Source organism: Zootoca vivipara, chromosome 2 (genome assembly GCF_965207765.1).
Source record: "Zootoca vivipara chromosome 2, rZooViv2.hap1.1, whole genome shotgun sequence".
NCBI classification, from domain to species: Eukaryota; Metazoa; Chordata; class Lepidosauria; order Squamata; family Lacertidae; genus Zootoca; species Zootoca vivipara.
This window is the reverse complement of record NC_142584.1, coordinates 117,000,393-117,022,130: the sequence shown is the minus strand read 5'-3', so window position 1 is coordinate 117,022,130 and position 21,738 is coordinate 117,000,393. Positions and strand designations below refer to the sequence as shown.

The 21,738-nt window shown below is 44.2% G+C and overlaps 2 protein-coding genes across 3 annotated transcripts; both read left to right on the top strand.

Moving 5' to 3' along the window:
- Positions 1-9: 9 nt before the first annotated feature.
- On the top strand, positions 10-12,812 carry LOC118081367 (neurotrophin receptor-interacting factor homolog). 2 transcript variants are annotated; one of them, XM_035107859.3, is made up of 6 exons: positions 10-193; positions 3,118-3,622; positions 4,132-4,213; positions 4,883-4,962; positions 9,671-9,797; positions 12,567-12,812. In XM_035107859.3, the coding sequence occupies exons 2-6, from the start codon at positions 3,149-3,151 to the stop codon at positions 12,617-12,619; spliced, it is 816 nt and encodes a 271-aa protein (XP_034963750.1). In that variant the 5' UTR covers positions 10-193; positions 3,118-3,148; the 3' UTR covers positions 12,620-12,812. The 2 variants fall into 2 exon arrangements, with proteins under 2 accessions (XP_034963750.1, XP_034963749.1); XM_035107858.3 differs by having other exon boundaries at positions 15-1,146.
- Positions 12,813-14,486: 1,674 nt separating this feature from the next.
- On the top strand, positions 14,487-21,475 carry LOC118081218 (uncharacterized). Its single transcript, XM_060270880.2, has 6 exons — positions 14,487-14,653; positions 15,781-16,285; positions 16,447-16,528; positions 16,880-16,962; positions 17,153-17,279; positions 18,845-21,475. The coding sequence occupies exons 2-6, from the start codon at positions 15,893-15,895 to the stop codon at positions 19,477-19,479; spliced, it is 1,320 nt and encodes a 439-aa protein (XP_060126863.2). The 5' UTR covers positions 14,487-14,653; positions 15,781-15,892; the 3' UTR covers positions 19,480-21,475.
- The last annotated feature ends 263 nt before the right edge of the window (positions 21,476-21,738 follow it).

The window sequence follows — 21,738 nt, the reverse complement described above, 5'->3', positions numbered from 1 at the left end:
ACCCTTCTTAACAACGGAAGGGGGAGCAACGAGTCCACACTGTCCAGAGAGCCCTTAGCAACCCTTCTTAATAACGGAAGGGGGAGCAACGAGTCTACGCTGCCCAGAGAGCCCTTAGCGACCCTTCTTAACAACGGAAGGGGGAGCAAGGAGTCCACTGCCCAGAAAGCGTCCTTAGCAACCCTTCTTACCGGTAATAAGAGACAGTCTGAGCCTCAAGGAGCAGGGAGGACGGGAAAATCTAAGCACAACCCCCCCTCAAAAAATGGGGCGGGGGGTGTTGTGGAGACCGTTACAGGGCAAAAATAAGGCAGTGCTGCAGAGATGACAAACTGAGCAAAGGAGCAAGTGTGGGTTGGCGCTTATAGATAAGAGCCAGCAGGGCTGGTGTTTGCAAGGCCTAAAGAGGAGCCTGGCCGACCAGGGTCCCTGCGCTGAAACGGGGCGCCCAGCCTCTGAGTTTGAAGTAGGCGACCAAGCCCATAAATCCTATGGCGTGCTTTAACCAGGCCAGTCCTATAGGTCAAGGAATCAGAAGTTTGAGACCCTGGAGCGCGTCCGCGCGCATCAATGCATTTAAAGGGCATCCCCACCCCCCAACCAATTTTTTCAAAATCATGCGAACTGTAGCTTCCCTCTCACAGAGGCACAATTCCCAGCAGCGCCTCTAACAAATTGCCGCTCCCAGGATCCTTTTGCAAGGATAACATGCGGTGTGAATGTGTTTGCGCGTGCCCAGAACCCTGTTCAAAACACCTCTCAGTGTTCAGGGGGTGGCTCCTCCTTGCCTCCTTCATGGACAGGCGCAGGAGGAGGTGGTCTTGCCCTTTGGTCTTCCCCAGGACTTGCCCCCTGCCTTTCATAATTGGGGAAATGCCACGGATTGAACCTGGGAGCTTCTGCCTGCAAAGAGCAGCCGCCCCGCCTCCTGCCTTTTTGGCTTTGTAAGGGTTAAAGCGAAGCGAAGTGGATTCCTAGAGAGAAAGGGAATAGACTCATCGAGATCAAGGGGGGGGGGCTTGCAGAGTCCTCCAGGAGAGAAAGCCCCTCCCTCCAAAGCTCAATCCTGCTTGGCTTTTCCCTGGGGGGAGGAACGTGGTCTTTGTCTCTCCCAGTGCTGCATTCGGGGGACCCTTCTGGGAGCCGGTGAGTTGTTCTCCCTTTATTTTGTGCATTTGGGCGAAGGGGAGTCCCAGGGCTGCAGGAAACAGACGGTGCAAAGGAGACCTGATCCATCCAGGATGCCCCCCAACCAAGGAGGGCAACCTTTTTTTCTCCCTCTGTGCAAAGGCAGGAGATGCGTTTTGAAATATTTAAAGTTGATCTCGGTGCGAGTGTATCTCTAATTGAGCTTTGATTAGATTTAGTGGCCCCTCGCCATTAATCATGTAGTGGCTTCACCAAGGGTTCTGGAGGACACGTATGTGCCCATTCAGACGTGCAATGCCTGTGAGACGGAGAGGATCGTTTCAGACTGAATGCAAAGCACTGCTGAGAATTACTGGAGGTCTAGTAATCAGAAGAATCAAATGCAGGAGAAAGCCTGGCTGTAATGGGGGAGGAGAAGTAATGGAGAGAGCCCCCCTCCACCTCCTGCAAATAACCATAACTCACAGATTTCCCTGTTATGGGGGAAGCTGGATGGTTACTAGCTTAGCAAGGGAAGGGAGGTTGGTGGTGGCCATTTCTTTTACTGCACCTTTTATGTCTCTTGTCTGAAGCCGAGATGCTACCAGTCACATGTGGACACTCCTGAGCAAGATATACCAGTGGTTTGATTGGCCATTTCTGCCCTTTACCTAGGATTAACCTCATCTTGGGCTACAGTGGCCATATTCTGTGCCCTCATGCTGTCCGTGGCTATTTCATGGCCCTTTTCTTTATTTAACACAGTGCACAAATCCCTCTCTCTGGAGGCCATGGTTAGAAGAATTAAAAATTGAACCAAATATTTGAAAATTAAAAGCAAACTCCTGGAGCTGTGGAAGATAAGCAAAGCCCCAGAAATTAAGCACCACCCTCAAGCTTAGCTTGCTACATCCTACTCCCCCTTGAGAAATAGCACCAAAAATACCCGAGTCCCTGCTGTTTCAATTTTTAAGCTTACGTTACTCATTATTGTTTTTTTCTCACTTGATTGCCTTGGTCTAATCAGGGGTGCCCAAACTTTTTTCAAAGAGGGCCGGATTTGATGAAGTGAACATGCGTGAGGGCCGACCTAAGTTGTTGACTTTTTTTTTATTGAAGTTGTTGAGCTTTCTAAGGGTTTTACCCCAGGAGATAAACTGCCCCAGGTGCTAGACTGAATGGACAGATGGGCCCAATTAAGCCCCCAAGACACACACTGGACATGATGATGAGCCACATTTTTCTGCCCCACTTGCAGATCGGTACAGCTTCAAACAATCTTAATGTTACCTGATTACTGCAATCCCGTCTGCATATAAATTTATGTGGGAGTAAGGCCCACTGCTCTGGTTCGCCAGAAGCAGCTTTGTCATGCTGCCCACATGACTGGAAGCTGTAGGCCGGCTCCCTTGGCCAATAACGTGAGATGAGCGCCGCAACCCCAGAGTCGGTCACGACTGGACCTAATGGTCAGGAGTCCCTTTACCTTTACCTTTAAGGCCCATAAACAAAAGGAGATGTACAGTCGTATCTTGGTTTCAGAACAGCTTAGTTCTCGAACTTTTTGGCTCCTGAATGCCACAAACCCGGAAGTGAGTGTTCCAGTTTGCGAACTATTTTTGGAAGCCGAACGTCTGACGGAGCTTCTACAGCTTCTGATTGGCTGCTGGAGCTTCCTGCAGCCAATCAGAAGCTGCGCTTTGGTTTCTGAACATTTTGGAAGTCGAACAGACTTCTGGAATGGATTCCGTTCAACTTCCAAGGACTGTACTTCTGAGTGGACATATACAAAATTGTTCTATAATTTCATTGTACAGTGAATGAATGGACAACATGAGACATCTCTAAGCCTCCTTCCAGCATTTTTTTATTTGCCTTTTTTTGCTAGCAGCAATGAATCTACATATAATGACTGTGTACAAGTATTTTGAGATGTACAGGAAAGCCACCTTGTGTTTGCTGGGATTAATCAATGTCTTGGCTTTGTAGGACTTGGTAGCACATCTCATTAGGACACACAATGGCAGAAGAACGAAGGAGTTCCCGTAGACCTCTTGGAGGTTTCCGTGGAGCGCAGATGGACGAGGAAGACTCAGCTGGCCCTGAAGCAGGAAGAGGCTGCAATGCCGCCAAGATTGGAAGCAGTTGGGCATCCTGGAGAACCTTGCTGCAGAAAGTCCTGATTGAGCAGCGTGCCCACAGCTCAGATGTACATCGCCAGCAGTTCAGAAATGTTCACTACAAAGATGCACAGGGGCCCCGAGAGATTTGCAACAGACTCTACCGTATTTGCCATCGTTGGCTGAAGCCAGAGCAACACACAAAGAAGGAGATCCTGGACCTGGTGATCCTGAAGCAGTTCATGAGTGTCCTTCCACCGGAGATGGAGACCTGGGTGAAAGAATGTGGAGCGGAGACCAGTTCCCAGGCAATGGCTCTGGTTGAAGGTTACCTCCTGAGCCAGGCAGAGGAGAAGCAGCTAGCAGGGCAGCAGGTGAGAGTGTTTCATTTAGCCTAGATAGTCCCAAATGTTTTAGAATCTTCGACAGGGTATCCCAAAAGTCTCTACTAATTGCCCATTCTCTTTTGGAAAGCATCTAAGGAAGTTTCCCCACCTCCCCGTCATTCCTTTTCTAATCCTTCTTCCCATTCTGTGTTTTATAATAATAATGATAATAATAATAATATAATTTATTATTTATACCCCAGGCACTCTGGGCGGCTTCCAACAGACATTAAAATACAATAATCTATTAAACATTAAAAGCTTCCCTAAACAGGGCTGCCTTCAGATGCCTCCTAAAAGTCTGGTAGTTGTTTATCTCTTTGACATCTGGTGGGAGGGCATTCCATAGGGCGGGTGCCACTACCGAGAAGGCCCTCTGCCTGGTTCCCTGTAGCTTCACTTCTCGCAGGGAGGGAACCACCAGAAGGCCCTCCGGGCAGAACGATGGGGGTGGAGACGTTCCTTCAGGTATACTTTACTGTTCTTTACTGTTTCAGGGAGAGGATTTGGTTGTAGAAATGGACACTGATTGCTCAGAGGCAGAGATGGCTGCATCGGACACCAGAGAGAGGCCACTTGGTAATATTTAATGGGATTTATCCCAATTTCATTGATCTTGGAAATAGGCTTTGGGCTCATTTAATCTTTTCTGGTTACAGGTAGGTAGCCGTGTTGGTCTGAGTCGAAGCAAAATAAAAAAATTCCTTCAGTAGCACCTTAAAGACCAACTAAGTTTTTATTTTGGTATGAGCTTTCGGTATCTGAAGAAGTGTGCATGCACACGAAAGCTCATACCAAAATAAAAACTTAGTTGGTCTTTAAGGTGCTACTGAAGGAATTTTTTTTATTAATCTTTTCTGGAATGACACTTCTCTCTAGTATTTTCCACCCCTGGGTAAATATTAATAGGATGTATCTCAAATTGGCCTCTTTCTGTTGAGTGTGAAATAAATCCGGAGGCTCCTTTAATTGTTTTTTGGCATGGAGGGGAAGACACTTGTTGCCAGTTTTTCCCACAGATGAAAAATGTCCTTGCTTAAAACCACTCACTACTTTATGCATGGGGACCTGCACATTTTGCCCAAAGGAGGAGAGTCACATTTTTACACAACTGATATATTAAATGGTATAAACACTTTAATAAAATAAGTTTTTTCCCCCAAAGGCATGTGTATTCTTATGTATACATCACTTAACCTCTGAAAGGAGCAAGTTCAACTGTCTTCCCACTAACTTTGATTTTCGCAGGTGACAGAATGATGCTGACAAGACCTCAGCCATCTGCTCTTCACAATGGAGGGGAAGCAGCTTCTTTGGCACAAGATCAGGTAGAGGGGGCAGATCAGTGGGAGAGAGGGACTGGGGGTAGCCAGGGTGCCTCTGTCCCCTCACCTGCCTGGGCCTGGATGAATCTCTCTTCCGCTTTGCCTCCTTAAAATCTGTCTTCAGCAAAGGCTTTGAAAGCCACTCAAAGAAGGTTTAAATTCTGACAATAATGACCAGCCACCTCTTATTAACAAGCCCTTCGGGTATAACTAGAATTATTTCTTAAGTGGTTGCAAACCAGCTGTCTTATTACAAAATAATTTGAGAAACAGACTTGAAAGAAAAGTTGCTGAATTACAACTTATCACTAAACTGAAAACTACGGAGAGATCTGCTCTTAAATAGAGATATTGGATTCCTGTCTCATTACATATGCTAATCCTCTGCATACTATCAGTTGCATTTTCCTGTAGGACTAATTGCAGTCGTTAACAATCATTTACCGTACCCATTGAGTCAATAACCCATCTCCTACTACCGGTACCCTCCTGAGAAAAACCCCACCCCACTCTCCCACTATATATAAGAGTCTGGTGACTTCTGTTTAAATGTATATGAAGAAGTGTGCATGCACACGAAAGCTCATACCAGGAACAAACTTGTTGTTGTTGTTTAGTCGTGTCCGACTCTTCGTGACCCCGCGGACCATAGCACGCCAGGCACTCCTGTCTTGCACTGCCTCCCGCAGTTTGGTCAAACTCATGTTCGTAGCTTCGAGAACACTGTCCAACCATCTTGTCCTCTGTCGTCCCCTTCTCCTAGTGCCCTCAATCTTTCCCAACATCAGGGTCTTTTCCAAGGATTCTTCTCTTCTCATGAGGTGGCCAAAGTATTGGAGCCTCAGCTTCACGATCTGTCCTTCCAGGGAGCACTCAGGGCTGATTTCCTTAAGAATGGATAGGTTTGATCTTCTAGCAGTCCATGGGACTCTCAAGAGTCTCCTCCAGCACCATAATTCAAAAGCATCAATTCTTTGGCGATCAGCCTTCTTTATGGTCCAGCTCTCACTTCCATACATCACTACTGGGAAAACCATAGCTTTAACTATACGAACCTTTGTCGGCAAGGTGATGTCTCTGCTTTTTAAGATGCTGTCTAGGTTTGTCATTGCTTTTCTCCCAAGAAGCAGGCGTCTTTTAATTTCGTGACTGCTGTCACGATCTGCAGTGATCAAGGAGCCCAAGAAAGTAAAATCTCTCACTGCCTCCATTTCTTCCCCTTCTATTTGCCAGGAGGTGATGGGACCAGTGGCCATTATCTTGGTTTTTTTGATGTTGAGTTTCAGACCATATTTTGCGCTCTCCTCTTTCACCCTCATTAAAAGGTTCATTAATTTCTCTTCGCTTTCTGCCATCAAGGTTGTGTCATCTGCATATCTGAGGTTGTTGATATTTCTTCCAGCAATCTTAATTCCGGCTTGGGATTCATCTAGTCCAGCCTTTCGCATGATGAATTCTGCATATAAGTTAAATAAGCAGGGAGACAATATACAACCTTGTCGTACTCCTTTCCCAATTTTGAACCAATCAGTTGTTCCATATCCAGTTCTAACTGTAGCTTCTTGTCCCACATAGAGATTTCTCAGGAGACAGATGAGGTGATCAGGCACTCCCATTTCTTTAAGAACTTGCCATAGTTTGCTGTGGTCGACACAGTCAAAGGCTTTTGCATAGTCAATGAAGCAGAAGTAGACGTTTTTCTGGAACTCTCTAGCTTTCTCCATAATCCAGCGCATGTTTGCTATTTGGTCTCTGGTTCCTCTGCCCCTTCGAAATCCAGCTTGCACTTCTGGGAGTTCTCGGTCCACATACTGCCTAAGCCTGCCTTGTAGAATTTTAAGCATAACCTTGCTAGCGTGTGAAATGAGCGCAATTGTGCGGTAGTTGGAGCATTCTTTGGCACTGCCCTTCTTTGGAATTGGGATGTAGACTGATCTTCTCCAATCCTCTGGCCATTGCTGAGTTTTCCAAACTTGCTGGCATATTGGGTGTAGCACCTTAACAGCATCATCTTTTAAAATTTTAAATAGTTCAGCTGGAATATCATCACTTCCACTGGCCTTGTTATTAGCAGTGCTTTCTAAGGCCCATTTGACTTCACTCTCCGAGATGTCTGGCTCAAGGTCAGCAACCACACTACCTGGGGTGTACGAAACCTCCATATCTTTCTGGTATAATTCCTCTGTGTATTCTTGCCACCTCTTCTTGATGTCTTCTGCTTCTGTTAGGTCCTTACCACTTTTGTCCTTGATTATGGTAATCTTTGTACGAAATGTTCCTTTCATATCTCCAATTTTCTTGAACAGATCTCTGGTTTTCCCCATTCTATTGTTTTCCTCTATTTCTTTGCATTGCTCATTTAAGAAGACCCTCTTGTCTCTCCTTGCTGTTTTTTGGAAATCTGCATTCAGTTTCCTGTATCTTTCCCTATCTCCCTTGCATTTTGCTTGCCTCCTCTCCTCCGCTATTTGTAAGGCCTTGTTGGATAGCCATTTTGCTTTCTTGCATTTCCTTTTCCTTGGGATGGTTTTCGTTGCTGCCTCCTGTATAATGTTACGAGCCTCCATCCATAGTTCTTCAGGCACTCTGTCCACCAAATCTAAATCCTTAAACCTGTTCCTCACTTCCACTGTGTATTCATAAGGGATTTGATTCAGATTGTATCTTACTGGCCCAGTGGTTTTTCCTACTTTCTTCAGTTTAAGCTGGAATTTTGCTATAAGAAGCTGATGATCTGAGTTACAGTCAGCTCCAGGTCTTGTTTTTGCTGACTGTATAGAGCTTCTCCATCTTTGGCTGCAAGAGAATATAATCAATCTGATTTCGATGCTGCCCATTTGGTGATAGCCATGTGTAGAGTCGTCTCTTGTGTTGTTGGAAGAGAGTGTTTGTGATGACCAGCTTGTTCTCTTGACAGAACTCTATTAGCCTTTGCCCTGCTTCATTTTGAACTCCAAGGCCAAACTTGCCAGTTGTTCCTTTTATCTCTTGATTCCCTACTTTAGCATTCCAATCCCCTGTAATGAGAAGAACATCCTTCTTTGGTGTCATTTCTAGAAGGTGTTGTAGGTCTTCATAGAATTGGTCAATTTCACTTTCTTCAGCACCGGTAGTTGGTGCATAAACTTGGATTACTGTGATGTTAAAAGGTCTTCCTTGGATTCGTATCGAGATCATTCTGTCATTTTTGAGATTGCATCCCATTACAGCTTTTGCCACTCTTTTGTTGACTATGAGGGCCACTCCATTTCTTCTACGGGATTCATGCCCACAGTAGTAGATATGATAGTCACCCGAACTGAAATCGCCCATTCCCTTCCATTTTAGTTCACTGATGCCCAGGATGTCAATATTTATTCTTGTCATCTCATTTTTGACCACATCCAGCTTACCTCCACTCATGGTTCTTACATTCCAGGTTCCTATGCAATATTTTTCTTTACAGCATCGGACTTTCCTTTCGCTTCCAGGCATATCCACAGTGAGCGTCCTTTCGGCTTTGGCCCAGCCGCTTCATCAGCTCTGAATCTACTTGTACTTGTCCTCCGCTCTTCCTCAGTAGCATGTTGGACGCCTTCCGACCTGAGGGGCTCATCTTCCAGCGTCATAACTTTTATATGCCTGTTGTCTTTGTCCATGGAGTTTTCTTGGCAGGGATACTGGAGTGGCTTGCCAGTTCCTTCTCCAGGTGGATCACATCTAGTCAAAACTCTCCACTATGACCTGTCCATCTTGGGTGGCCCTGCATGGCATAGCTCATAGCTTCTCTGAGTTATTCAAGCCCCTTCGCCACGACAAGGCATTGATCCATGAAGGGGAGGAACAAACTTAGGTGCCACTGAAGACAGGAGTGCCTGGCTTGCTCTAGTCCATGGGGTCACGAAGAGTTGGTCACGACTGAATTTATGGAAGTGTCTGAGTTGACCGGGAGACTCCGGGATCGGAGTGAAGAAGCAGTGGAACAAGATTGGAAGAAATTTAAAATTTATTTAAAGAATAAGCGTATAATAGATTAGAATCAGTGGAAGTGAGGGAGATATAAAGAGGTTGTAGATAATACAATGGTGTGAAATAAGTATTGTTAGAAGATAGTTATAATTGAATTAAAAGGAAAGATATAGATAGAGTGTAAAATGGTAAGATATAAAGATAGAGAAATAAGGCAATATTAAGTAAAATTTAGAGTTTATATAAAAATTAGAGATCACTAAGGATGATTTGTAAAGGAACGCAGAAGGAGGTGGAATGAGGAGGCCATCAGATTAGAAATAAGGATTTTAAGTTAGAATTTTTGTATTTTGCATTTTTTGTGTTTTGTATTTTTGTATGTTTTTGTTGTTTGTAAAAAACAATCTTAATAAATATATTTTTTTTAAAAAAAGAAGAGTTGGACATGACTAAACAACAACAAAGATGCCACCGGACAATTTTTTATATATTTTGGTTGCAGCAGTATTATTTATGGATTTTAAAAACGCTTAATGCTAAAATAGGATTCCAAAGAGCTGACAAAGAAAAAGTAGTGACGGAAAGATTAAAAATCACAACACCCATCATGAAGACGCACCGTGAAAATGTACCATTATAACGTTAAAATAAACACCCATAATCAGAATGCACAGCAAAGCAATCCCATTAAAACAACCCAACAATGAGTAATGGATATTCCATATGCTATCTCTGAGGTGGAATTATTTCCTTTTTCTTTTAGAATCCAGCATCCTTTGAAGATGTGGCTGTGAATTTCACGGAAGAAGAGTGGGCTCTGCTGGATGCTGACCAGAGAGCTCTGCATAAGGAAGTCATGGAGGAGACCTGTGGCATCATGGATTCCCTTGGTGAGGCTCCATGCTGTATATTTGTTTTGAAACCCCAAATTTTATATGTGATGAACCAACAATATTCTCATGTAGCTGAGTAGCGCTACCTAGATAAAGTGAGATTCTAATTTTTATATATAATTTTTATTTATGATTTTCAATTTTGTACATTTCAATAATTTTACTATCATTTTAACATTTCAAAACTCTACTTCCTTCCCTTTCTTTCTGCTGTTCCTTTCTGCGGTTTTTTTTTAATTTTTTCTTCATATTCCAAATTAACTTCACTTAATCATTTATTCATATACTTTAAATGTATACTCTTATAAAACTGCAGGTTATTTCAGCAATCCTGCCAATGTTCTTATCTGTTTACAGTTTGTTTGTAAATATTCAGTAAACCATTTCCTTTCTTTTATAAAAAGTTTGTTACCGGTATCTTGATTTCTTATTTTTCTGGTATGTCTCACCATTTCTGCGTATTCCATACGTTTTTGAATCCTTTCTGCTTTTGTCAGAACTTATTTCCATTTCTGGGCAAGTAACATTCTTGCCACTGTAGTAGCATGCAGTTTGGGTAGTTCTGTCCCTATAATTCCCAAAAGGAAAGCTGGTCTTTTTACAAATATTATTTTAAACATCTTTTTCAATTCATTATATGTTATTTCTCAGTAAGCTTTAACCTTACTACAAAACCACCACATATGATAAAAAGAACCTTATTTCTCTTTATATTTCCAACACTTATTTGATTTTGATTTATACATTTTTGCCAATTTACTTGATGTTAGATACCATCGATATTAATAACATTAATTTAAAGCATTCAGTATTTAAAATCAACCACAAACTTTTAAAAAGACCGAAGCAGCTATCAAGAATCTAAATATCAAGGTAGGATCATCTTTACAAAAATGTTTTTAGCAGGTGCTAAAAATAGTTCAATGTTATCAGCCTTCTATCAAGAGGCAGGGAGTTCCAAAGTGTAAAAGACTGAACAGATGTGAACTGGGCATTATGTTGTTACCTGATGAGGAAAACAACAATCTGTATCAGAAGAGAGGTGGGCAGGGCCGTGCTACATGGTGTACATCTGAACCCAGCACACATTCCCAAAAGTTTTTGAATCTTTTGATGGAGTTAAAATTCCCAGCACCAATCAAAACCAACACACCCTTTTTATTCTTTTATAAATAAATATGAACCAACTATGTTTCCCAGGATTCTTTTGTAGGGGTAAAATGTACACAATACATATGCAACCCCAGTCCAAAACACCCTTCTGAGTTCTGGGCATGATTCGTCCTTGGCGCCTACTTTGAGAAACACAGACGGTGGCAATCCTCCTTGTCACGGTGGCCGGAGAAGGCTACTTCAGAGTAACGACTCTACACAGCTCTGCATTTTATCTTTTATTGGTGCTGAGTATTTACAGTGCTAATGGCAGTGCTATTTACAAAGACACATCTGTTCAGCTTGAATCAGAACCTCCAAGTGGCTTTTGGCGCGTCTTGCGCCAGCATAACAACTTGGGGAGACCCATCCTCTTCCCCCGACGCTTTCTGCGAAGTTCCGGAGTTGGGGGGACTGGTCTGCCCCCCTTCCTTCCTCCTTCCTGTCCCACCTGGGACGATGGCTCTTCTACCCTGCCAGAGCCTTGGACACCACTTCCTGTTTCCCCACTTGAGCTGGAGCTTTCCCTCCTTTCAGCCTCGCTCGGGGCTGGGCTGGAACTCAGGAGGGGAGGGGCTTCGCGATATCCCTTGCCCCTCACACTCCTCTTTCAAAGTTACCGTGGACCCTTTCACATTACAGTTGTGCTTCTAACAAAAGTGAAAAGTGTCCTTACTGTGGTTCAGAAGGGGTCCCTGCTGTCACACCATGATAGCCATACGTTACTCAGAAATAAGCCTCTCTGGATTCCATAGATCAGGGGTCCCCAGACTTACCGCACGGCGGGCCAGAGGGCAGGAGAGTGCGCGCGCAGTGGGCCGGAGGGTGGGGGAGTGCGCGCCCGTGCGCATGCGCACACGCACACGGGCGGGGGAAAAATCGCCGAAAATCGCTTGTGCGCATGCGTATGGGCCTCCCCCGACCCGGAAGTGCACCAGAAATGACCTCTTCCGGGTCGGGAGAGGCCCATACGCATGCGCACAAAGGATTTTCGGCAATTTTTTGCCGATTTTTTAGATCGCCGCGCGCCGCGAGAGTGGGCGGCGGGGGTCGTCGCGGGCCGGATTGGAAGGCCGATTGGGCCGCATCCGGCCCGGGGGCCGTAGTTTGGGGACCCTGCCATAGATATTGTTACATGATAAATATGTACAGGATTTCAGTCTGAATCTGGTAGTCTTAAGGGTGGCAGTGTGGTGTAGTGGTTAAGAGTGGTAGTCTTGTAATCTGGTGAACCGGGTTCACGTCTCTGCTCCTCCACATGCACCTTGGGCCAGTCACACTTCTTTGAAGTCTCTCAGCCTCACTCACCTCACAGAGTGTTTGTTGTGGGGGAGGAAGGGAAAGGAGAATGTTAGCCGCTCTGAGACTCCTTAGGGTAGTGATAAAGAGGGATATCAAATCCAAACTCCTCTTTCTCCTCCTCCTCTTCCTCTTCTTCTTCTTCTTCTTCTTCTTCTTCTTCTTCTTCTTCTTCTTCTTCTTCTTCTTCTTCTTCTTCTTCTTCTTCTTCTGCCACACCGGTCTGTGAACAAGGGCCGTGGCCCATTTCTAGACCTATGAGGAAAGATGGTTCCCTATCCCCTGTGTATCAGCTTTTATGTCTTTTTTTTCCAGAATGTGGAATAAAGCGGAAGAATATTAACTGGACGTGGGAGAACAGGGATTAAATCACCGCTCAGCTGTGAAGCTCACCGCAGTCCAGTCGCTGTATCTGTCTATTCTACCTCTCAGGATTGTTGTGTGAATATCATTGGGCTAAGGAGACCCATGAATGCTGCCTCAAGCTCCTTGAAGAAAAAGTTGAACAGATGTAAATGAAATGCTAATGAGCGATAATGATAATGAAAAGTCTTGTTTTCACTTGCTCTTGTCACTTATTTTGAATCGGGGGGGGGGGGAATGGGGTCTGTGTGGCCAGGTTTGAAAAACACATTCCTAAAAGTCGAAAGAAAAATCACTCTGGGGGTCAATCAGGATAATGAGACCTATAAACATTGAACTTTACTTGTATGTAGGTCATCAGCATTTCCAAAGTGTGGCTGTCTGCTGGGGAGAGGCTTACAATCCATGCATCTGTACTACATATAAGCTCTGTAGAGTAATTCTCATCTGAACCATCCTCCGCACTACCCTACTTTTTGTAATTGTGATTTAAATTTGCCAAAGGGCATGTCTTCTATCTTCAACACCCTCAAGGTTCACAGATTTGTTGTGGCAAAAGCTCTCTTTTTGGAGCCGCAGAACATGTAGTAAACTTCATCAGATGCATCGTTCTTGATAATCCATGAAAAGTTTATCCAATAATACATTTGCTAGCTTTTAAAATGTCACTGAATTCTATAGAGCACCAGGAAATTTTATAGAGCCAGTGCCATAGAATGAGCCTCTGGCATAGAAAAGGGACTTCTCTACAGCTTCATAATTTAAGGCCTCCAATCGCTCATGACCCCGGCTGCCCCCCCCCCCAAAAAAATGGTATGAGTAAAATTGTTGTTTTGTGAACAAGAGAATCACTGCTCCCTACTTTGCTAATGATACTAAATTTTTCAGGGTGGTTTAAACAAAAAGAGATTGCCAATACCTCGTTGGAGCAAAAAATTAAACAAAATCTTAATTTCACAATACGCTCATAGAGTCTGAACAAGAGGTGACGGACCAGAAGACCCTGGGATCACAGTAGATACCTTGATGAAGATGTTGATCCAGTGTGGGATGACTGTGATTCCATAGCTGTCGAACACAGTCCTCAAAACAACCACATTGAATTAAAAATAAAGTTTTGTAAGTTCATACAAGGAGAGCATCAACATGGCTGGAATTTGCTGCTTCTAAAGAGGTTTCTGGCAGGTCATAGTTCTTGTGCAGAAATGGAGAGCCTGGCCTCTACACAGATTCAATAACCCAGCGTAGAAATCGTAAGGCCAAAACCCATTAACCTGATAGGCGGTCCAGCCCTCTCAGTCAAGAAATTAGAAGCTGGGAACCGGAGGTGTCCCTCAGTCTGCATACACATCCTACATATAGAATCACAGAGCTGGAAGGGACCCTGAGGATCATCTAGTCCAACCCCTGCAATGCAGGAATCTGCAGATCTCCCATACGGGGACTGAACCTGCAACCTTGGCGTTACCAGCACCATGTAACTGAGCTATCATTTCTGCCAATACAAATATCCTGGGAACTGTAGTTTGCCAAGCTACAATTCCCAGCACCCTTAACAAATGACAGTTTCCAAAATTCTTTTGTGGGGATATAAAATGTGTTTTCTGTGTATCTGAAGTGTGCACAGCCCCAGATCAAACCTGTGCTCCGGTCATGATTCCTCCTTGGCTTCACCTTTGAGAGGCACACGAGATGATCCAGCAGCGTGCCCCTTGCCCTCCACCTTGAAATCTTCCCCTTCCTTAGCCACCTAATCTTTTAAAGTTTAAAGGCCACGGATTGAACTCTTGTATGCCAAGGCAGTGCTTTCCCACTAAGCAGCTCTGGCTGCTTGGGATTTCTAAGGGTTAAAGTGAGTTTATCTGGATTCCTAGAGAGGAAGGGAATTAGGAGGAGGAGGAGGAGGGTCTGGAGTCTTGCAGAGAAAGAGCCTCTACCCCCAAAGCTCCTGCCTGCCTAGATTTATCACTGAGCAGGGAGGGAGTTAGCCCTCTGTTTCTCCCAATCACCCTTCAAATGGGCCCTTCTGAAACCTGGCGGTGAGTCGACCCCCCCTCTAGCTTGTGCATTCGGGACGGTGCGTGCAGGGGAGTCCCAGGGCTGCAGGGGGCGGTTGCAGAGAGGGGTCTGTGCAGCTAAATTCCATCCACGGGACGCCCCCAAATTTGGGAGTGGAGGTTCATCTTCTCCAAAGCCAGAGGGCCCCTTTTGAAATAGAGCGTGAGGGGGCGGGTGTTAAAACTGATCTGCATGGAAGTATTTCTTCAATTGCACTTTGATTAGAATTTACACACACACACCAGCCATTAATCAGGCAGTGCTATCAAGCCTCCTAATATGACACTCATTTACCCATTCAGGCATCCAACCCGAGATCCAGTTGTTCGGAAGCGAAATTAAAATAGATAAACAGAGCAGTCCAAAACCCATCAGAGTGAAGGGCTGTGGGGCAAATCGGTGGGCAAGTATCAGCTTCCTTCCTTCAGAAGGGGTTGGAGTGCAAAGTCAGACTTTTGAAACAGGCGAGAATGGAGTTTTTAAACCACGTGTGATAGGCACCTCCTGCCCCAAACTGTGCAAGCTGATCATTGTAAGAACAACTGATTAAGAATTGGCGCCGGAGCTGGATTTCGCCTCCCTGTCACTTTTCCATTGTGTGTCATGGGTTGTTGTTTTTCCAGGTTGTAAACCTGAAGATAGGGACTGTATTGATTTAATTCATTGCGTGTGAGCCACTCCGGGAACCTTTTTAGCTGAAGAGTGGGGTACAAATGCCTAAATCAATAAATATATACTTGGAGGTGCCGGGACTTGAACCCGGGACCCTGTGCATGCAAGGCCATGGTCTTTAGGGATGAGGAGAGCTGTGGCTGGGAACTTTCAGAAACAAGGGATGACAGTGTTATGAGAGGGAGGGAGCCCCAAGGGGAAGGAGTGGTAGGGAACCGACCAGTAGAACAGATACCGCACCTTCTTACATTCAACCAGACTGCTGCTGCTATTATTATTATGTAGCTTTATTTCCTGCCCTTACTAAAATGCCCTACGGTGGATTACAGCAATACAGAATATGTCTGGTTGCTAGCCAGACTTATCCACATTTTCCCTGTCCTGGCAGTGTAATAATTCTATAGCTTAACAATAATTCAATGGCTTGCCTTTTCAGGACTTGGTGGCACTTCTACTTAGGATTGTCTTAGTATTGGAGACAGAAACTGGCACGAGACGAAGGGGTTCTTTTGGTTCTGTTCAGTTCTTCCATAAAAGAAGTATCAAAGATGGATGAGGATTTAGGAAATTGTCCCATCCAGGCAGGGAGCAGCAGAGGATCCTGGGACAGAACCCGACTGAAGATCCCGGGTGAGAAGGACACCCTTAACTCACAAGTTGAGCACCAGCAGTTCAGGCATTTCCACTACCAAGAGGCCGAAGGACCCCGAGAGGTATGCAACAGACTCCACCGTCTTTGCCACAAATGGTTGATGCCAGAGCGACACACTAAGACTCAGATCCTGGACCTGGTGATCTTGGAGCAGTTCCTGGCTGTCCTTCCCCTGGAGATGGAGAGCTGGGTGAGGGAGTGTGGAGCAGAGACCAGCTGTCAGGCTGTGGCCCTGGCTGAAGGTTACCTCCTGAGCCAGGCAGAGGACGAGAAGCAGAGAAGGCAGCAGGTGAGAGTGTTTTATTCAGGTACTGTACTTCCATATGATTGTCAAACCATCAAAACCGGGTATCCAAGGATATTCGGTAACCCTGAAGGTTTCTTCCTCTGTCATTCCTTCTTTTTATTCTTCTTTCCATTCTGTCTTTTGAATCTTTGTTGCTTTTTCAGAGAAAAGATCTGTTTGCAAGAATGGACGTTGATTTCTCTGAGTGGGAGAGGACTCCATCGGACACCAGACAGAGGCCACTGGGTAAGGGTTGATGGGATCTGTCTCAATATGGTCCCCCTATTTCAAGTGTGAAATAAATATGTGGGCTCCCTTAATCTTTGGGGTGAATGATCCTCTTCAGCCTTTTTCCAGAGAAGAAAAATGTCTTTATTTACAATGTTTTGCTTTGTTATCCATGGGGACCTGCACTTTGACTTGTGGTCAAAAGCTGATATATTGAAAGAAGTGTTTTCACATGATTGAAATATTAAATGGGTTTAAACACATATATTCATAAACTCTTGACACATAAGCCTTTTTCTGTCTGTAGTTCTTGCCTTTTTCTGTCTGTAGTTCTTGATACTGACTTCCCACCAACTTTGTCTCTTGCAGGTGACGGAGTGATGCTGGCAAGACCTCCTAAGCCATCTCCTCTTCATAGTGGAGGGGAAGCAGCTTCTGTGGCACAAGATCAGGTAGTGGGACAGATCAGTGTGGGGAGGGAGGTTGGGGGCAGCCAGGGCACCTCTGTCCCCTCCTCACCTTCCGGAGCCTGATTGAATCTCTTACCACTTTGCTACTTTGAAAAGTCTCCAAAGGGTGCTGAGTAGAAGTAGTTAATGTTTATGCTGTCTGTGAAGGGTAAATGTTTCCTTTTTATTTTAGGATTCAGTGTCCTTTGAAGATGTTGCTGTGTATTTCACAGACGAGGAGTGGGCGCTACTGGATCCTGATCAGAGAGCTTTGCATAACGAAGTCATGGAGGAGAATTGTGGGATCATGGCCTCTCTCAGTAAGCCTCCCAATTGAATCATAATATCAACTTTGAAAATAGTTACATGTTGAGGTACCAACAAAATCATCATATAACTCAACAGTGCCACCTATAGCATCTGGATTTTATATGCCCCCACATTTAACATTGAATGAACAGCAATCTATTGTTTCATCTCTGAATATATGTCCAATTATGCCCTTTTAAACAGAGATCAAACTGGTCTGAACTTCCCAGGCCTTTTGAAACGTAAATTTCGGAATTGTTATGGAAGTGGAAGTAGTCTCTCTGTCATTTTCTGGTTGGCGAAAGAAACCACTGACATAAGAAATGGAGCAGATTTAATGATTGCGCCAAACAAGTATCCATCTCAGAAAAGAGGTGGGCTTTTACTAGTATCAAATTCCCATAACATTTTAAGCTTTTCCCCTTCTGGAAACATCAGGACAGGAGTCCAAAGATGCTCTCTTTAACAAACAGCCATGTTCAAGGAACTGCACACTTGCTCTAAAATCCAAGACAGGTAACATGTAACTAAAAAAGTTAGACTGGTTTTAGTAAGAAAATTGTGTTTTGTTTGATTGTGCCTTTTGTGATGGATGGACCTTGGAGACCCAGAAACCAATCTGGGCTGGGTGGTGTGTCAACCAATCAGGAGGGAATGGAGAATTAAAAGATAGAAGTTGACAATTAGGGCTTGTCAGATAGGGCTTGGATTGGGTTTAGAAAGGTCTTGGCTAGAGATGAGCTGGGTGTTTTGGGCTTTGCTAGGCATGGCAACCCAGATCATTTTCCTAGAAGGAAAAGATCCTAGAAGACGGTTGGAAGTGTTTTACTGGCTTGGTAGAACTAATAGCCATTCTAGGGCCAAGTAGAAGAAATAGCTATTTTAGGAGGAGTCAGTTTAATTAGAAACAGATTTAAAGTGGACGTTTTGAGTGAAATTATTATTTCTGTGAAGTGGATTTAACTGAAACAAGAATGTTGTGCCTAATTAGAGTAACCATTAAGCTTTAACCCTCATGGACAGTGTATGAAATTTTAGTTTTGTTTCCAATGCCCCTCATCCTTACTTTCATCCTCTGGTTGAGGATAAGTGGTCACAGGATTTTCTTCCACATTACTAAGAGGCGTTGCTGCTGGGTATTTGTAAATGCTTCCAAATACAGAGGAACTAGACGTCTCAAGTGTACTGACAGGGAGTGCCAATGTTTTAAAACACCTAAAACCTGGTCATGTTACCTCACTCCAATATTTTCTGAGGGAGTTTGCCAAAATTATTTATATTTTGATATTTGGCTTAGCTTTGTTTTATAGGCAACTGTTAACGGGCATCTTTTTTTCTCACAACAACCAAATCCAACAGTGTAGCACACCAGCTCTTAGCTAATGCTAGCAACTCTGTGCAGTAAGATCTGCCTCCCATCTAAGTCCTTTTAGTTATTTCTTTCTCACAGGCATTCCGGGGGTTGGACTAGATGACCCTTGGGTCCCTTCCACCTCTTATGAGTCTATGACGTTTTCCAGTAATTTAGGTCTCCATTTTCTCCCAAAGCTCTAAAAAAATTCTATCTCCGTTGCAGAAGGTAACAAATTGAAAACAACGAACCATGAGAAAATCCACACAGTGGAGGAGCCATCTAAATATTTAGAGTGTGGAGAGATCCTGAGTCAGAATTCCCACGAAAGAACTGCCAGCAGGGAGAAACCATATCACTGTTTGGAATGTGGGAAGGGCTTCAAGTGGAAGAAAAGTCTCACTTCGCATCAAATAATTCATACAGGGGAGAAACCATTTGAATGCTTGGAATGTGGTAAGAGCTTCAGCTGGAAGGAAAGTCTCACTTCCCATCAGAGAATCCATACAGGAGAGAAACCGCATCAGTGCTTGGAATGTGGGAAGAGCTTTAATGCAAGCAGAAACTTGCGCCGCCATCAAAGAATTCACAGTGGGGAGAAACCATATCAGTGCTTGGAATGTGGGAAGAGCTTTACTAGAAGCACGAGCTTCCGCTGTCATCAAAGTATCCACAATGGAGAAAAACCATACCAGTGCTTGGAATGCGGCAAAAGCTTTACGAGAAGCATATACTTCCATCATCATCAAACAATGCACAGTGGGGAGAAACCGTATCAATGCTTAGAATGTGGAAAGAGCTTCCGCTGCAAGAGAAGTCTCATTTCCCATCAACAAATTCACAAAGGGGTGAAATCATAAAAGCTGTGCCTTCTGGTGTAACCAAGTTCTGGTTTTCTCTCCATCTTCCTCTCTTGCAAATTTACTGTGGGCACTTAACCATTACACTTGTACAAATACTAAACTGATAAGACAATCACTCTAAGCTTTCTAGTGGCAGGGGGCAAATGATGAGGAAGAGAGAGGAGGCCACCAGTTGCTTCCTGATGGCCCTGGGAGTTGTTTTGTTGGGGCAGAAGTGCAGAGGAAGTGAGTGGAACCATCCATTGTTGACAATTGCCCTCCAGCCAGAAAACTTCAAGACTGGCATTGCTGAAGCAAACTGTGAGGGTGCTCTCCTTCAAGATTGTGTGTGGAGTACTTTCTTTTGTAGATTGAATTGTCTGAGGGCACCCGGTGAGGGGAAGTAGTACTAGGGAGGGCTGCTTACCATTCCACCCGCATGGGACACGGGTGGCGCTGTTGTCTAAACCACTGAGTGTCTTGGGCTTCCCAATCAATCATAAGGTTAGCCATTTGAATTGGTGTAACAGGGTGAGGTCCCATTGCCCTGTCCCAGCTCCTGCCAACCTAGTTCAAAAGCATACCAGCAAGAGTAAATAAATAGGTACCGCTGCGGCAGGAAGGTAAACAGCATTTCTGTGCGCCCTGGCTCCCGCCATGGTGTTTTATTGTTTCAGAAGTAGTTTAGTCATGCTGGCCACATACCCGGAAAGCTGTCTGTGGACAAACGCTGGCTCCCTCAGCCTGAAAACAGAGATGAGCGCTGCACCCCATAGTCAAATTCGACTGGACTTAACCGTCCTTTACCTTTACCTTACCTTTTACCATTCCGGTGAGAGATAGCAACCTGGGATTTAAACACAGTGCATTCTTAGGGAATTGTTTGTTAGGTGAGCATTCTCAGAACAAGTCAACAATTTCATTTATTCCTATGGGGAAATTTCTAATGTGTTCTCAGCCACATAATTTTGACCCCCAAATGACGGAAAAACCCAGGAAAACTCTGAAACCTTCCTGAAGGCAAACAAGGAAGGGGAAAAGACCCTTTTATTTATCTGATCTCTCCCCCTTCCTCCCCTACTCCCACCATGGTTTCTGGTGAAACAGCTGCCGGGGACCATCAACACATAAAAAGTAAGGCTTGTTTAAGACTTAATGGTTTACAGTACTACACACAGGTCTGGCTGTTTCAATATCTGAATCTGTGGTGTGTATAGTGAGGTTTAGGTACTAATCCGTCATGTTTGGATAAGTGAATTTTCATATAACAAGCATTTGGATAGCAGGACCTGTGTGTATTGTCAATGAATGTTTTCATTGCCTCCTTTATGTTTTTCCACTATGCTTTTGTTCAGAGGAAGGAGTGGCTGATGACATTAGTTACAGATTGAGTGTGAGATATTGGAGTGTTTGGTTGGTACGTCTGTGGGTATGTGTGGATGTGTGAGCAGTGTGTGAACAAGAGTGACATTGAATGAGCAGTACGGTAGGTGTCATAATCTTTGTATATGTAAGGTAGAATTTAGGTGTGATCTGTAGTGCTTTGTGAATCAGGGGGCTGATTTGGAAGGCTGAAGACTAATATATTCCCTGATTCTAATATGTTTCCAGGTGTTTGTTTTTAAAGTTTGCAATGGTTTTGTTTTTAAAGATCGTATTGTTTTATCCAGTGCTCTCTTTTTTTAGGATAAAAGGTGCCAGTACTCACCATGAGGTTGTTACAGTAAGTGCCACACTTTTAAAGCATTTGGAAAAAGAAAGGTGCCAGTATCGTGTACCCTTGAGTACCCCAGAAAAAAGCACTGATTTTACCACATTGCATTGCAGTTTTGTTTAACATTGCATTGGATAGTATTATATTGTAGCTTTCATTGCTACATGGTGTGTAGTAGAAATTTAATTAATAAATAATAGTTAGCCAGCTACGGACTGTCTTAAGTATAAAGCAGTATATAAATATAATGAAATGAAATAATACATACAATAAATAAAGGTGTCTTGTTTTGGTTCAGAATAGGCCCCTGCTGTCACTGTTGCTTCTCTGCTAGGACAAAAGCGTGGTTTCCACTTGTTCTCATTCTCTTCCTCTTCCTCATTTGCAACAAAACAGTGGCCATTTAAACATGACAGTTGTATAAATCCTTAGGGTGGCATTCAATTATATTTGTGCTCCTCCTCCTGCATGCGCCCATGCCATCCCCAGATCTGCTCTGAAGGGATGAGGGAGCCCCATAACAGAGTGGTGGAATCCTTAGAGAGTTTGACTATGACCCAGGG

Bases quoted from the DNA above. Each gene is read 5' to 3' on its own strand.
- LOC118081367 (XM_035107859.3), top strand. From the start codon at position 3,149: ATGGCAGAAGAACGAAGGAGTTCCCGTAGACCTCTTGGAGGTTTCCGT. The intron at 4,963-9,670 runs GTAGAGGGGGCA...TTTTTCTTTTAG, and splicing joins CTTCTTTGGCACAAGATCAG to AATCCAGCATCCTTTGAAGA. The intron at 9,798-12,566 runs GTGAGGCTCCAT...TTTTTTTTCCAG, and splicing joins TGGCATCATGGATTCCCTTG to AATGTGGAATAAAGCGGAAG.
- LOC118081218 (XM_060270880.2), top strand. From the start codon at position 15,893: ATGGATGAGGATTTAGGAAATTGTCCCATCCAGGCAGGGAGCAGCAGA. The intron at 16,529-16,879 runs GTAAGGGTTGAT...TGTCTCTTGCAG, and splicing joins CACCAGACAGAGGCCACTGG to GTGACGGAGTGATGCTGGCA. The intron at 17,280-18,844 runs GTAAGCCTCCCA...TCTCCGTTGCAG, and splicing joins TGGGATCATGGCCTCTCTCA to AAGGTAACAAATTGAAAACA.